At 28.4% G+C, this 17909-nt stretch overlaps 5 protein-coding genes across 5 annotated transcripts; 2 read left to right on the top strand and 3 right to left on the bottom strand.

The window, feature by feature from the left end:
• Positions 1–4867: 4867 nt before the first annotated feature.
• On the top strand, positions 4868–5824 carry GO595_009275 (PIKK family atypical protein kinase; the record flags this gene model as incomplete). Its single annotated transcript, XM_067922942.1, has 1 exon — positions 4868–5824. One exon carries the CDS (start codon positions 4868–4870, stop codon positions 5822–5824), a length of 957 nt encoding a protein of 318 aa, XP_067770277.1.
• A 995-nt stretch (positions 5825–6819) lies between these two features.
• Positions 6820–7782, bottom strand: GO595_009274 (syntaxin 16/TLG2-like protein; the record flags this gene model as incomplete). Its single annotated transcript, XM_067922941.1, has 1 exon — positions 6820–7782. One exon carries the CDS (start codon positions 7780–7782, stop codon positions 6820–6822), a length of 963 nt encoding a protein of 320 aa, XP_067770276.1.
• A 473-nt stretch (positions 7783–8255) lies between these two features.
• GO595_009273 (TIGR02452 family protein) lies at positions 8256–9284 on the top strand (the record flags this gene model as incomplete). Its single annotated transcript, XM_067922940.1, has 1 exon — positions 8256–9284. One exon carries the CDS (start codon positions 8256–8258, stop codon positions 9282–9284), a length of 1029 nt encoding a protein of 342 aa, XP_067770275.1.
• Positions 9285–9432: 148 nt separating this feature from the next.
• On the bottom strand, positions 9433–10011 carry GO595_009272 (Ras GTPase; the record flags this gene model as incomplete). Its single annotated transcript, XM_067922939.1, has 1 exon — positions 9433–10011. One exon carries the CDS (start codon positions 10009–10011, stop codon positions 9433–9435), a length of 579 nt encoding a protein of 192 aa, XP_067770274.1.
• Positions 10012–13611: 3600 nt separating this feature from the next.
• On the bottom strand, positions 13612–17307 carry GO595_009271 (uncharacterized protein; the record flags this gene model as incomplete). Its single annotated transcript, XM_067922938.1, has 1 exon — positions 13612–17307. The coding sequence occupies one exon, from the start codon at positions 17305–17307 to the stop codon at positions 13612–13614; it is 3696 nt and encodes a 1231-aa protein (XP_067770273.1).
• Positions 17308–17909: the final 602 nt, after the last annotated feature.

Below are 17909 nucleotides of genomic sequence, written 5' to 3'. Positions count from 1 at the left end.
TAGTTCAATTTTTCAAACCATTATTAGAGCATCAGTAATTCTTATTGAAACATATCCCAATGTTTCCCATATTTTTGACTTCTCCAAGACTCCTTTTAATTTCCCAGCACAACAAGATTCTGATAGCATTAATTCTTATTTGTTTTTGCTTCCTTTCATTTCCAAGACAAATCCCGAATTGTTTTCATCGGAGAACATTGAAAAAGTTCACAATTCAATCAAACCGTTTTTAAAGTCTAAATCACAGAATAAATCGAGTGCATTTACTTCAATAACATTAATAGGATTAAACTTTATTCAAAATCATAAATGTGACACGTATGATTTTTATATAGTTAAGAAAGCAGTTCGATCATTTGATGATGATAAATGCCGAGCAGCTTTTTGTTTGTTTTATTATCTCATTGATAAAAATCAATTCCAAACGCAAGCATCAAAAGTATTTGAATATCCAATGACTGATTTTATTATTAAAGTTTTCCAGAAAATCATTGAAGTTGATAAATCATTAGAAACATTTTTACAAAGTAATGTATATCAAAGTGCAATTTCGACATTATCAAATCAAACTTCAACAACGAATGATATTATATCATCATTTGATGCAATGATACAATTAAAAGTACCACCAAATTTATCGAATGATGAATCGATTAATATATATTTAAGTTATTTATATCATAATGATTATACAATACGAAAAAAGACAATTGAATATTTATTATATCATCAAAGTCATTGTCCTTCACTTAAGATAATTCAAGGACTTTTAGTATTTATAGGTTGTGAACTTGATTATGATTTACGTTCATCAATTTTACCTAAATTACGTAAAGAACCAAAATCCGATGAAATTCTTAGAGATTTAATTCCATTAATTCATGATCCATATAAACAAATATGTTATGATTCGATGGAATATTTAATACAATTATCTGATTTACCAATATCATATTCAAGTTTAAATGATTATTTATTAGATGTCATTAATAACATTGATATTAATCCTAAAATGAATTCGAGAATGATCAAACCATTTTTGTTTTTAGGAAGAGCAGCATTTTCTAAACCTTCTTATTCATATTCTAATTCATGTAAACAATTATTAGAACAACATTCATCATATTTATTAGAGAAAATTATTAATAAACAACCACCACTTTCATCAACGGCATTAGAATTATTATCATATTTAATACAAATTTCTTATAAAGAAGTTAATATTAATAAATTAGAAGTTCATATTAGTAGTGCATTATTATATCATGCATCTTATAAACATACAAATTCTTCATTAATTTTATTGATTAGTGCACTTCAAGTTACATCATTAAAATATTCCATTTATAATGAACATTTCCCTATTTTCATTAAGTTAATATCTTTGACGAAATTACATACATCTGATGTATCATTTGAATTATTACATAAAGCTATAATAAAAATCGGCGTTGTAGACCCATTAATATTTCATAAATATATGTTAAATGAAGAAAGTTCTGAAGTTCCACGAACAGTAAATTATTTCTTATCTAAAACAGAATTTAAAGATCCACAAGAATCATTACAATTTGCATCAATAGGTTTTGTTATGAATAAAATATTTGACATATTAGAAAACGATGCATTATCTTCATTACATGTCTTAGCTACTGATTGTTTATTAATTATATTTAGATTACATTTATATATTGGTAATTTCTTAGAGAATGAATTATATATATTATTAAAACGTTTAATAAATCAACATTCACAATCTGCAATCACTGTTTTGTTACCAAATTTATCGAAATTTATGACTGTTTTAGGTAGTAGTTTTTTGAAACTATTACCAGATGTTATAGATTTAATATGTAAAACATGGGAAACATATGATAAACTTAAAATAGTACAAAGCATTGAATGGTTAATGAACTTTATAGGTAATGATTTAAGTTTATATTTACCACGAATTACTAATTTATTATTAAGTGATATTGAAACTTCTGGTGAGAAAGTTGCGTTATCAATATTTAATTCATTATTATCATTTAGTTCACATTTATCAGAAGTTGATTATTTAATATATCCGAAAATTTTAAGTTGGTTAATATCGAATGCTAGTAATACTTCATCATGTCAAGAAACTTTATCTATTATGAAAGATATGTTATTATTTGCAGGTTCACATAAATTCGCATCACAAATAATTCGAGGAATGATACAACTTGTCCAAATTAATCCTAATTTACATGATAAATCATTAGATATAATATTTATAGTATCAGCACAAATAGGACCAAAATGTTTAATATTTATACCTTCAATTAAATCATTTTTCGATATAACAAAAAATAAAAATTTACAAATTTGTATTCAAGCTTATTCATCTGATAATGGTTTACCTAATGAAATCTTATTTTTATTAAATCCTCCACAAGCTAAAACAGGTCAACGAATTCAAAGTCGTAAATTTAAAGTAGTATTAAATGATCAAGAATTAGTATTTAATACACCTTCTTTAGATTTTACTTCAAGTCAATGGAACTTTTGGTGTAATTCATTCTTTAATTCGATTATTTTAGCTTCTCCTTCTAGAGCTATTAGTACATGTTCATTAATCTCTGAAAGATATTCTATATTAAAAGATTCATTAGCACCTATTTCATTAGCAATGTTTATACTTAATAAGAATACTAAAGTTATTGAAACAGTAAAAATTGTATTTAATTCACCAAATGTTCCTAAGTCTGTAATTAGAGGATTTTTACAAGCATTTGAAATCTTGGAATTATTAGAAAAGAAAGTTATAGTATCAGATGAAATATATGCGAAAACTTCATTTATAGCTGAAATTTATCCACAATCATTACGAATTTATGAGAAATTATTTGATTTACCTTACGCTGAAGTTATTCAACAAATGACAATCATAACACAAAAATTAGGTTTACCTTTATATGCTAATAGTATCTTAAAATATGCAAAAATTAATAACATTAAAGTCGATGGAAGTAAATTAGCAGAAAGAATTGGTTCATGGGATGATGCATTAGAAATATATAATATTAAACTTAAAGAAGATCCTACAAATGAAGAATATTTAAATGGCAAATTTAAATGTTTAGAGAATTTATTAATGTATAATGAACTTAGAGAAGTATCAAAGAATTATTCATATAAATATGAAGCGATTTCTTTATGGCATTTATTTGAAAAAGAAGAATTCATAAAAATTGCTGCACAAATTCCAGAAGATGATATATCTATATATAAAGCTATTTATTTAGTCTTAAATAATAACTTTGATAAAGCTTTAAATATGATAAAAATTTTAGTCAAGTCACAATTCGAAGATTTATTTACTTCATTATATAATGATTATGATTATTCAATTGATATTTTAGTTAAAGCTTCAAACTTAAATTTAATTGAAGAATTAATTCAATATAAAGAAATATTAAATAACATTTCGAATAATGAAAATGAAAATAATAAATTAAAACTTGAAATTAATAATATTCGTGAATTATGGATATCACGTTTTAAACATTTACCTGATTCTACAAGTATATTATTTGAATCAATATTAATATATTCATTAATGTTTAACTTCGAAGAAATTCGTAGTGAATGGCTACGTGTATTAAATGTATCAATTCATCAACATAATTTCCAAATATCGAACTCAATCATTAATTATATCTTTAGTAATATAAATGATAAATTTGATCCTGAAATACAATTCTTAAAAATACGAATTGATTGGGGACAAAAGAATAAAGAAAAAGCTATAAATGATGGATTAGAATTAATCCAAAACATCACAACAAATAACAATTATAAACCTTATATACAACTCGCGTTAGGACAATGGTTATATAAACAAAATCGTTATGAAGAAGCAAATAATATATTAAAAGAATCATTACAATTAAATCCGAAATTAATTGATTCATATAAAACTTTAGCACAAGTAAATTTACAAATATATAATGAAACTAAAAGTTTTCCATGTTTGCTTCAAACAATTGATTCATTATTAAATGGTTTAACATTATCATATGAAGATTCATTACCATTTACATTACGAATTCTTTCAATATTATTTAAATCAGGGACAACAGAAATATATGAATTATTCCAATCGAAACTTGATTCATTACCATCACGAATCTGGATAAATGTATTACCACAAATTATAGCACGATCTAATTCACAAGATGATCAATTAAAGAACTTATTAATCCATTTAATGAATGTTATTGGGTCAGATCATCCACATATATTATTATATTCATTATTATTTGCATTAAAAAGTGATGATTCACAACGAAGTGAAATTGCTGCTTCAATGTTTAATTATTTACGTACAATATATCCAACAATTATTAATCAAATGTTAGAGTTTTCTAATGAATTAATTCGTGTGTCTGCCACATGGTGGGAATCATGTCATTCAGCTTTAGATGAATCTTCACGTGCTTGTTATATCCGGAATAATCTTGAAGAATCAATTACATTATTAAATGATTTCCATAAAATCATTGAGAATCAACCAAAAACATTTTATGAGATATCTTTCATGCATGAATATGGTAAAGCATTATCTACAGCTAATACATATATACAAAAATGTAAAGAAACTAAAAATCAAATATATGTTAATCAAGCTTGGAGTATATATTCAATCTTGTTTTCACAAATTCATTCATTCTTACCACAATTCCGTGATATCCAATTAAAATTAGCTTCAATATCTTTGCCGAAAATGAAAAACCTCGAAATAATTATTCCTGGTACTTATAAACATAATTCTGAGTTAATTACTATAAAAGAAATTTGTTCGAATTTGACAATATTAAAATCAAAACAAAGACCAAGGAAAATGGGATTAATAGGTTCGAATGGAAGAAAATATGACTTCTTATTAAAGGCTAATGAGGACACACGTTTGGATGAACGTGTGATGCAATTCTTTACTTATGTGAATACAATTATATCTTCAAGTTCGATACCATTACGTAAAAACTTAAGTATTACAACTTATAGTGTGACCCCAATTACTGGTAACGTTGGCCTAATTGGGTGGGTAACAGGTTGTGATACAATGTTTGCGATCATTAAGGAATATCGAGATTTCCATTCGATCGATTTGGAGGTCGAATATAAAATTGGAAACCCACAAAATTATGGTAACTTCCCAATCGAAACAAAGATGCAGTTCTTTAGGAAAGGGATAAAGACAACGAAAGGTGATGAAGTTAAGAAGATATTATTTAACCAAGCATCTGATTCGATTAATTGGCTTGAAAGACGTAAAACGTATACGACTTCATTAGCATTGACTTCAATCGCTGGTTATATATTAGGCTTAGGTGATAGACATATGCAAAATATTATGTTTAACCTTAAATCGGCAAAATTGGTTCATATTGATTTTGGTGATTGTTTCGAAGTAACACAACATAGAAAACGATTCCCTGAGTTGGTACCATTTAGATTAACAAGATTACTCGTTAACGCTTTAGAAGTCACAAGAGTCGATGGCACTTTTCGTGTATGCTGTGAAAATATTATGAAAATTTTAAGAAGAAATAATGAACAAATTTTAGGTTTGTTGGACGTGTTTATTTATGACCCGTTGTTACAATGGATCGTGGAAGAAAATAATAGTGACGCCGCTGTCAGAGTGGTAAAAAGAATAGAAGACAAGTTAAAGGGTAATGACTTCGAAGATGAAACACAATTATCAGTGCAGGCACAAGTTAATAATTTGATCAAACAGGCAACTGATATAAGAAACTTGTGCCAAATGTTCCCTGGGTGGTACCCGTGGTGGTAATAAAGCGAAAATTAAGTTGGCAATAAAAATTAATGTTTAAACGTGCTATTTCATAATGAAAAATTCAAAATTATTATCTTGAGAATGCACTTTCTCCAATTGTTTTTATATTTATACCAAAGTTAACAACTGACAAATCAGAACAAAAGTAAAATGCTTTATTTCCAATTTTTTTTAACTTCATTTCCTATGTTAACTTGAGTTATAGTTTTACAATTACTGAATGCTTCATTTGGAATTTCATCAACACTATTAATAATAACATAAAAAACATTATTTTTATTTGAATCTTCAAAATCATTGGAATCATTGATGATCAATGTAGAATTTTCATCAGTAAATTGTTGAAAAGCATTGGTAAAAAATAATGCAAAAACAAATGGAACTTTTAAACTTTCATTTAATAAAAGATTCTGAATTGAAAATGATATTTTAGACTTATTTAAGTATAAGCTAAATATAATCACAAGAAAAATAAATGAAATTATAATTGGAAATTTGGAAACTGCGGAAAAAATTCTTAAAAATATTTCATTCAAAGCACCTGTAAATAAGAGGAAGGTGATGATTTAAATTAAAACTTATAGAAGTGGTCGCATAGATTGAGTTTAAATTTTTGATTGTTGAAAGTAATTGTGTTTTATCAGAATATGGCTCAAATTGTAAAAATAAGAAAGAAAATTCTGATTTAACATTATCTAAGCGATTAGAAAATGAGGAAAAAAAATTATGTACAAAAATAAGTAAAATTCATATGGTCTTAATGAAAATAATTTGACTTAAACAAAAAATTAAAGAAGAAAAAAAGATCTAGTAAAAGAATTACATTATATGCCATGAATACATTAATTTATACATCTGAAAATGGTGGAGTACTGTAACAAGTGAGCGAAATCTGCCAATGTTTTTTATATCATTTAAACAAAAGACTGTATACAATAAGTCAAAAGTTTTTATCTTTAAATTAATAAAACTATACAAATATTAAATACTTTTTATTTTGAGAGAAGTTTAGCCAACATTGCTGCTGCGGCATCAAACAACACCGTATTATTTACAGGGTCTTCAGAGCCGCCTCCGCCTTCGCTCTTTTTCTTGTTTGCCTTTTTGACGATGATGACGGACCCAAGGATTATGATGAGGATAATCATCAGCAGCAGATAGTAATAGAAGCATTTGCTGCTTTGATGTACTTCGGCTTTATTCACTTGTTCAACTGCTTGTTGCACTTCTGCCTGCGCATTTTCCACGTAGTTATCAATGCGGTCCAAAATTGTTCCTTGTTCGATGATAAGTGTCGAAAGATCGTTATATATATCTCGAAGATCTCCTAATTGATTAAGGATTGTGGCCAACTCAGTGTTACGCTGTGACAAATCAACTTGGTGCTGAACTACAGCCGCCATTTGTTCACTCGTAAAACCAACATCATCAAATGATTCAAATTCGCCATCATTATCTTCATCTTCAGTTACTAATTTGGTTTTAAGCTTTTGCGCATATTGAAGCTGCATCTCACGGAATGAAATGGTGGCATCTCGAAGTCGGGCATAGTATCCTTTTTGAAGATTGGAAATGATAATGTTTTGACGAGTTGGATCAAATTGTGCAAGATCACCGATTTTGGTTTTGATGGACTTGATGGCTTTGGAAATAAGGGCGGTCTTGGCTTCGATATTAGATTCTAATGTTTTTTCATCATTAAAGGAAACCATATTAACACGCTGATGATGAAGTTCAGCTAGACTAGAAATATTACTATTGAGTTCAGAAAAACGATTTTCAATCTCTTCAGTCTTAGATGTAAGTATTTCATCTCTATGTGATCTTTCTGGTTTTTCATCAAGAAGATGATTATTAATAGATGATGAGTTTGAGCTATGGTGTTGATTTCTATATTGGCAATAAGCTTGAGTTCTATCACGAATGAATCCTGCTTTTGAAATGTTTGTTTCCATTTTTATGGTATCGGTCATTTTCGGTTTTTTGGAAAAAGCTGCCCCATGAAAAGTGACAATAATCTTCATTCATTGTTCTCCATTTAAATTCATGTTTTTTTTGATATTTTTTGGAACAGATTGTAATAAAAATATAGCGACTTTATTTCCTCGAATTAAGATTATTACTTTTTTAGTTATTAGTTTAAATTTTTAAAATGATTTATAAAAAATGATCTTTCATTATTTATAGAAGAAAATAATGACTATGAACACCCTTCTTAACTCTTTGAATGAAACAACCTAATGTTTATGATTCATTCGTCTATTATCACAGATATTTTTTTCTTCCAAATTTTGTTCACATCACCTGAAGTTAACCGCTTTTTTTGAATTGTGCACAAAATTTTTTTAAGAAAGTTGTCAAAATTTTGAATCAAAATTTCGCTATTGAATAGTTTCAATTCTTCGCCTTGGATGAGTTCATTTTCTGAATGGAAGACACACAGGAAAAGCCAAAGATGACTAAGGTGTATAAGCATGAAATTGACAGGCCGCCAGAAGTTATTAAGAATCCTTTAGCAATTGAAGCACTTGAAATTTTTAAAAATGGTACTTACACCAATAATTTAGGCGAAGTCATTGAAATCAAAGATGCATTGGAAAACTGCATGAAGGGAACCATTTTATTTAAACCTGATCATGTGCATAATTTACCTACAAATCCACACAAATCACCAATAATTGAAGTTACACGTGAAAAATCTCTTGACAACTGCATCAGAATTACACGCGATCACATTGCATCAGGGAATAATTCGGAAATGAGAATTGCATGTTTAAACTATGCATCTGCACGAAATCCTGGTGGTGGTTTTTGGTCACTTGCAGATGAACAGGAGGAAACTCTTTCTAGAGTATCTGGTCTTTGGCCATCATTAATCACCAAAAAAGAAATGTACGAATACAATCGCCAACTTGATACATGTCTTTATTCTGACTATATGATACTATCTCCAGACGTTCCTGTCTTCAAAGATAGTAAGTATAGATTTCTTGATAAGCCAATGTATTTTTCAATCATCACATCACCTGCGGTAAATGCAGGAATTGTTAGGCGTAGAGGTGGGCCTGATGTTGATAAGATTGAAGAAGTCATGCTTGAAAGGATTAGGAAAGTGATTTCTGTTGCTGCATGTGGAAAGTACAATGTTCTTATTCTTGGTGCATGGGGATGTTGTTGCTTCAGAAACGATCCTGTAATGATTGCAAACGCATTTAAGAAGGTTCTATTTGAAGAGGGCTTAGGTGGTTATTTTGATAGAATATGTTTTCCAATTCATGATTATAACAAAGGAAGAGATCTTGTGGCAATATTCTGTGATTGTTTGGGAGTTCAAAGAACTTCAATTCCATCAGATAATGAACCGGATAAGAAAAAAATGACTTGGAAGGACAAAAAAGAAATGAGAAAGAAGGAGAAGGAGAAGGAGAAAAGAGAAGCTTTAAAAAATGAAAATTAAAGTATTTCTTTCCTTTCACACTTTTTTTTAAGACAAAATCTTTAAATTTATTTATATAAACATATATGTTAAGCATATTTATGAAAATAAATATATTTTACAAATTTTATGAATCAAAACAATATTGACATTTAAAATGATATTAATTTTAAAAAATGCTACATTTACCTTTCTTTTTTTTCTTCTTTTTTTCTGGTTTATTACCTGGTTGAGTATTTGAAGTGTTTTGCTTTAGGATAGCTTTAACAAGCTCAGAAAATGCATCTTCGATATGAATATTAGCAAGAGCAGAAGTTTCAAAAAATATTGCACCTATTTTTTGTGCAAGTTCTTCTCCTTCTGATTTATTAACCATACGTTTGACCTCAAGATCACATTTGTTTCCACAAATTACTATTGGAACTTGTTGAGTTCCTTTTGTTCGTGTAATATCACGATGAAAAACTTCAACTTCATCAAAGGAAGATCGATCATCAATTGCATAAACAATAATAAATCCTTTCCCTTGTCGCATGTATGAAATCCTCATCGGTGCAAAGTCATCCTGTCCAGCTGTATCAAGGATATCAAGCTGGATATTTTCGTCACCTATAAGAAGCACTCTTTTATAAGAATCTTCAATTGTTGGATCATAATCTGTAATGAAATAACCTTGAACAAATTGTATTGTTAATGCTGACTTTCCAACAGCACCTGCACCAAATACAACTACTTTTATTTCACTCATTCCAAAAATGATTCCATTTATCAAAATTTTATGCTTAATTTAAAGGTCTGCTTTTTTATTAATTTATAAATAAAACTGTTAATATTTTTTAACCTTATTGATTTATTTCTTAAATAAAATTATGTTAAAAGTATAAATCTTAATATTTAATATCTATTTGATTAAAATAATAAAAAACACATACATTATAAAAAAAATTGTTGAATATTTTTGCCAAATATATATATATATAATATTAAGATATATTTTTTATTTATTTAGTTAATAAATTAATTAGCTTTTGGTGTTTAAGTTTTTTTGCTATACTAAGTGGCGTTTCAGAAATTTTTAATAAATCCCAAATTATATTATGAAATATGATAATTTTAAATCAAATATCAAATAAAATAATTAAATATTTTCAATATTTTTATCAATACCATTTTGTTTAAGAAGGAATTGAACGATATCGACTTTCTTGACGAAAGTTGCCAATAAAAGAGCTGATTCTAATAAATTTATTGATCTCCAAATTATAATAATAAACAATAAATTATTCAAGAAAATTTTAAATATTATTTAATATCATTTTTATCGTTGATATCAATTACATTTAATTCAAGGAGAATTTTAACTATATCTTTTCTTCCAAATTGACAAGCATAAATGCTGTCACAAATCATTTGATTAATTCCCAAATTTCATTTTGAAATACGAAATTATCAAACCAAATATTAAATAATTTTAAAATACGTTTTTACTATTGATATCAAGATCTTTTATTTTAAGAAAGATTTGAACTATTTTTGTACGACCACTTACACATGCATGCATGAATGCTGTCATAAAAATTTAAAATAAATTCCAAATATTATTTTGAAATCAGATAATATTTAAACAAATATTAAATAAAATATACAAATATCTTTAGCATTAATATCAAATTTATTTTGTTTAAGAAGTAATTTAACTACTTCTATGTGACCTTTTTCTGAAGCATACATTAATGCATTAATAAAAAAATTAAATGAATTCCAAATATTATTTTGAAACACGAAGGTGTTGTAAAATACATTCATTAATAAAAATAAATATCTGTACAATTCAAATCAATTCCATTTTGTTTAAGAAGTAATTCAACTACTTCAAGATGACCATTTTTACAGGCTTCTATAAATGCAGTTCTAAATAAAATGAAAAAACATTAAAAATTATTTTGATATTGAAAATATTTGAATTAATCGTCAAAAAAAATTTAATTACACCTTTAATATTAATGTCAACATCTTTGTATTTCAGAAGTAATTCTAGAATTTCAATATTGCCATGTTGAGCTGCAAAAATTATTGGTGTTTTAAATGATTTATATATATTTTAAATATTATTTTTAAACTCTATAACTTTGATATTAACGTATTTAATGTTAATTTTTAAATCTTTTCTTTCAAGAAACAACTTAACCATTTCAATATTCTCTTTCATTACAGCTGCTATTAATGGAACTTTAATAAAACATTAAAAACTTCAATTCCAAAACTAAAACATTAATTAAACTAAACAAACTTTAAACAAAACAAATAAACTCCTTTAAGATTAATATCAATATCAGGCATATTTAATAAAAGCTTAACAATTTCTATATTGCCAGCTTCAGATGCATAAAGAATTGCAGGACAAAGTACTTTAAAAAAATTTCCAATAATTTATTTAAAACACATAAAAACTCAGGGAAAAAACTCGTTATAATTAACATCTATTTCTTTTTTATCAAGAATATATTTTATAAGTTCAATATTTTCCGATTGTACAGCATAAGGTAAAATATCCACTGGAACTTGATCCTTTTCAATGAAATATTTAACAAGGAATAAGTTACCAATTTTTGCTGCTTTATTAATGACTTTACTAGTGATTTTCATTCCTTCTTCTTGTAAAAATGTAAGAATTTTATAATTATTACTTTTAACACATTGAAGTCCTAAGTAAATAAGTATTACATCATTGTCAGAAAATTTTTTCCTTATTTGATAATCTACATGTAAATCCGAATTACTTTCCTTTAATTTCTCAATTTCATTTTCATAAAGATAATGAAACACATCATTTTGATGAAATCTTATTGAAGATTTAAAAGCATCTTTAATTGATTTTGTTTTTGGTAAACAAAGTTTTATAATTTCAAGATTTCCACCAGCAATCGCATATTTAGCTGTTATCATAGTTGCATTATTATGTAATAAATATTTGAAACATTTAATTGATCCAAAAAATGCTGCATAATCAATTAATGAAACATTTTGTTGATTAATAAATGAACATATTTCATAAAGTGATGGTTCAATGCTTTGATCAAAATTAAATTTTTCTTGTGATGATATTTCTTGAAGTTTTTCGATTTCATCATTGCGAATTATTTTCGCGATTTCTGATGTATTAACTCCTTCTTCGATATATTTCTTATGAAGTTCCCAATCGTTTTTGGAAAGTTCTTCTAAATTATCAACAAATTTATAAGAAAAATACTCTGAAGAATAAGTAATTTTAGCTTTATCTAATGATTTATAATGCGCAAAATATTTTGTGGTGAAGTTTTGAGTTAAACTAGAATCAATTAAATTATATTTTATCATCTTCTCTATAAAATATAATGTTTCTTGTTTCTGATTTTGCGTTATAAATTTATAAAAAATTTCGATTATTTTGGGATCTATTTTTGTTTTTATTTCTTCTTCCTTTCTTTGTATAGATTTTAAATACCATAAATAAATATCTCCATCCCCTATTCGAGAGCAGAACAATGAAAAAATCAAATTACATATTACTTGGTTGAAAGAATATGGATAATTATTTAAATTAAATAAATTTATTGTTTGTTCAGTTTGTGTTTCAATATTTTCATTATTTAACCCGAATATTATGTTTTCGAGTGTATAAAGGATCTGCAAACAATTTTTTTCATTTGAACCACTCATTTTTTTTATAATCAATTCGAGAAATTCAATAGGATTCTATTAAGAGGAAATAATGTTACACCAACAGAAGAATCAACAAAAAATAAAAAAAATGGTCCCGCAGGGACTTGAACCCTAGACCTTTGCGTTATCAGCACAACGCTCTACCGACTGAGCTACGAGACCTTGTTGAATAACTTAAAATCAATAATATCTTAATACATTATAATTACATTAGGATTAGTTTCAGGAATATGTATTATATATAATAAATTTTTTTAAGTGTGAAATGCATGAAGATATTTATAACATTAATTTGAATATATTTTTTTAAGAAAAACAGGACGTATACACATTTATAGGTGTATGTTGATCGTAGTGCATTTATAAATCAATTATATTAAATCAAATGATACCAATATCTCTAACATTAAAACAACGAGAAATTTATTATTCCATAATTGTTTTTTATTAGAAAGGATTAATAATTTAGGTAGAAAATTCGGTTGAAATTGGATGATGCACATTTTGTTAATGTATTTAATTAAACGATTATCAGATAATTCAAAAGAATTTGAAATGTTTGAATATTCGTTATGTGCATCATTCTCTTATCAAAAATATTTTTAAGTTAAGAAAGTTATTACTTTCGAGTGAAGCTGTCTTTTTATTAATTCGGACTGTCCCATTTCCTCTTTCTTATTGATCCTTGGAAGTCTTTTTGCTCAGCCATCATCTTCCTATCTCTTTCGATGATTGCGTACATATCATTAATTCCGATACCAGTCTTTTGTAAAATATGTTCTTGTTCACTTTCAGCAGTTTTCCTTCTAATATTTAACAAGAATTCTCTTACAGCCAAGAATGCCAAATTGCATGCTTCTTGTGATTTACCACCTTGTTCATTACAATGAGCGATCAACAATTCCATTGATGAAAAGACAATACCACAAACAGCTCTACCCATATATGGTGCAGGAATTTCCAAGTTCATGATAAACGGTCTCAACTTTTCTATCGCATCGACACCGCTGCTTAACGGTCGTATAACGTCCTCTCTGGCAGTTTTCGACAAAACCATCTGACCGAATATGATGAATATGTTATCGGTGAACTTCTTGAGGAACCGTTTAAAGTCTCTTCTTAAGTCTACATAAGAATGATGTAAATCTCTAACGATTTTGGTGTTCATATTATTTTCGACGTTTTTCATAAGGGCGATCATTCTTCTTCTTAACGAAGCGATTAAAATAGAAGAGTTCATGAATTGTTGTTCGACAATAGATTCATTCGAAAGCTCAAGTGCAGCTCTATCAGAGTCAGACACAAGTACATAATGATTAAACGAAGCGATTGCCTTCGCTGCCTTATAGAATCCGGGCCTCGTTTGGTTGATCAATAAGAATGCGCCGAGTTTTGCTAACGAGTCAGAGTCGTGAGGATTAGCAATGACTGCTTCGATCTTCGATATGAACTCTTCGATAAATGGAAGGAATTGTTGGTCACGTTTCATGTCGTATGCAGCTTCTTCGATTAATGTCTTAAATGCGTCACGACATTTATGGAATGCTTCGTTACCGATTGATCCACTACTTTCATCAGATGCGAATTGTTGGAAGACAACCATTATACGCCATAGACGTAAGTTTAACTTGCGATATTTAAGCGCGTTCTCATGTTCGGTCTTACGTAATGACTTACGAATGTTTAACGCAAATTCGGTGGTTTGATTCGTTAACTTTGTTGTTGACTTAGTAATATCTTCGATCTTCATTGTGCCTTCAACTTCTTTATATGCATCTTTAGCAATGTCACATTTGTTAGCTAAGTCGCGAAGTTCTTCTGGTACATAAGATTCGAGTTTAAACGCTAACTCAATAAGTGTTGAAGTTGAAGCTGTGGACATTTGTGAGATAAATCGTTGTAAGTCAATATGTGTTTGTGAGCCATTATATAATGGACCATTCTTTTCTAAATATTCAATGATTGGTATTAATGCTTTAACACGTGGATCATTATCTGGGAATGCTGATAATTGTTGACGTAATTCATTCGCACAATTTAATGATTGATAAACACTTTCTAATGCATTCTCACATCGAACAGAAGATGCTTCGGGGATTTCATTAGCATTTGTTGCATAATTACGTTCAATATCTGTCTTATAATCATTAAATGCATTAATTAATGGTTGATGTGTACTCTTTTGTGCCATACCTAATAATTCATAAAAGATCTTTTGTAATGCTAATAAATCTTTGTTTGCATCTGAAATATTTTCAACTTTATGATCAAGTTTCTTAATAAGTTCGCGTGCATTCTTAATAAGTGGCCTTGGTTCTTTAGCTTGAATTTCTTTAACATTCTCTTCACTCATTGATTTAACTAATTCAATTGGCTTGTTCTTCTTTAAGAAATCTTTAAATGAATGAATTGCTTTCTTTAAATAATGTTCGCCACTTTTATGTAAGGTAATCAAATATTGACGATCACGTTCAGTCTTCTCAATATTTTCACATGACTGTGAAATGTTTTCGCTTAACTTTTGTAAATGTCGAATTGTACTTAATACTTCTTTCTTTCGACCAGCAAATAATTCGATGTTACCAATTCTACTTGTAAGTGCATCAATTTCTTTCTTAAGGTTTTGTATTGTTTCTTCACATGGTGACATTTCATTTAACCAAAATGCATCGAATAATATCAAAAATGTTGCTCTAAATAATAACTTAAATTCAGGTCGAATTGGTAATATCGATGGACCTTCGCATTGTTTTTCTAAGTCCTTTGCAAGTTTATGTAATTTCTTCTTATAACTTGTAGCCTTTGTAACAAAACTCTTTTTAATGTTTTCTGCTTCTGCTGTTTGTGCATTTGCTGCTTCAATTTGTTTCTTTTGTTCAGAACTTCCCTTCTTAAGCATTTCTGCTTTATCCATCATAACAGATGAGTTAGCAATAAGGTTTTGTGCTTTAGCTGCAATCGATCGAATTTCACTTAACTTGGAAAGAATTTCTTTCTCTTCGCCATTATCAATGAATGCATAAAGACTACTGAAACATCGTAAAAGTGGTGGTAATTCATTGTTATCTCTTTCATTGTTTTGCACATTGTTGATATATTCTTCTAATGGCTTATTAACACTACGTAATATGATAGAAGCAGCTTTTGTAACTGCGATTTGTAGTTCGGTACGTGGGATGTCTGGATCTTGATTAAATGATGTAACATATGGAGGTATTTGTACTGCATCACGAACACTGCCACGACGTTCTGTGTGCTTCGCTTTAGTTCGCGCTTGTGGCGTCTTGAACCTGTTCATAAGGATTTCATGTAATTCTTTGGGCTTCTCAACATTTAATTGGATGTTATATTCGCCTTTTCCTGGAATTGAGTATTTGAATTTAATGCCAGTTTTCCCATCTAATGAAAGCTGTTTGATTTCGCTTATGTTGTATTGTGAAAGTAATGACGTGGAATTTTGCTTGAAAACTCGTAATATGGAATAATTTAATGATACTGTAACTTTGTCTTTTTGTGGTTTCTTGCCTTCTGGACCCATAAGACGTTCACCATTGACAACAAAGGATGAGAAATGTTGAAGTCCCATGATGTATTTATCGGCATCTTCATACTTGGTATCGGTTTCTTTAAGATTCTTATAAACAGAGGTAACATACTTTAATGAATCCTTGAGGAATTTTGGATCATTTTGAAGAACTTTTGGAATGTTGGCTTTGATATCTTTTTCATATTGTGAACGATTAGCTGATTTGTATGGACCATTGTTAATAAGTAAGATAAGGCCCATGATGTAATACATTTCCTTTGGTGTGCATGGATAGGCTGAATCAAGGAAATCTTGTACCAAAATGTCAAATAAGGCAGGTGGTTGTGCTAATTGAAAAGATACCATGTCTGCAAATGGGACTTGCTCGGTGATGGAGGAATTCTTGTCAAGTTCTCTGGAACCCAAAGTTACAACGTAATACTTGGGATCAAGTAATTGGTTAGCAACACAAATCATTTGAAGAACTTCAGCAAAGTTATAAGTGTTTTGGATTTGCACTTGATGTGCTTTGTTATTTGGATCTTTGATTGTCAAGTTATACATAGCTGGCATTACGATAAATTTATGGTTTGCATGAAGTCCAAGATCAGCTAACACTTCAGATTGATCCACAAATGTGTAATTTCTTTGCTCATTGATCATGAAAAGCTGAGCATTGGGTGGAATCTTGTCTGGATATTTGGAAATTGCAAAGTCCAGTACTGAGGCAGCTGTTTTCGAGGTGTCAGTGTCTAGCTGAATTTCATCGATTCCAAACTTTGGGAATGAAAGAATAATGGTTATCTTTTCACTCATATTGACAACCGATCTAACCGTAAACAACTTTTCTTTGAGTATTCGGTCATGTCATATTTGCGATCTCAAAAAGTTATTTGACAAGAACTTTTCAATTTCATCAATTCAAAAAAGTTCTATCGTTATCCTACGTCATTTGGTTCGTGGATGAAAGAGAATAAATTACCAAAATTGTTGGGTGCAAAATACTTAAATATTTAGCTCCCATCGAAGCCTAATGTTTATATGGGTAATACTTAACACTTAAATCAGGAACTTGAGATTTGTTATTAACCAATTTGGTGTGTTTAATATATATCATTAATTTCTATATAAATAAAAAGAAATCAGCAAGGTCTCGTAGCTCAGTCGGTAGAGCGTTGTGCTGATAACGCAAAGGTCTAGGGTTCAAGTCCCTGCGGGACCATTTTTTTATTTTTTTAGTCGTCACTCGAAAATTTCATTTATCATGATAAACTTTTAATGAAAGTTAAAGTATATATCAAATCTACAATACATTTTGCTTTATATACACAGCAAATACAAAACCTGTTTCGATATTTCTGTTAAATTCGACATCATGAATTCAAAGTTAAGCAAAATCTATTAAACAAGTCACTGAT

The sequence above is a fragment of the Histomonas meleagridis genome, assembly GCF_020186115.1.
Source record: "Histomonas meleagridis strain 2922-C6/04-10x chromosome Unknown contig_9, whole genome shotgun sequence".
Classification (NCBI taxonomy): domain Eukaryota; phylum Parabasalia; order Tritrichomonadida; family Dientamoebidae; genus Histomonas; species Histomonas meleagridis.
This window is presented reverse-complemented; position numbering and strand designations above follow the sequence as displayed.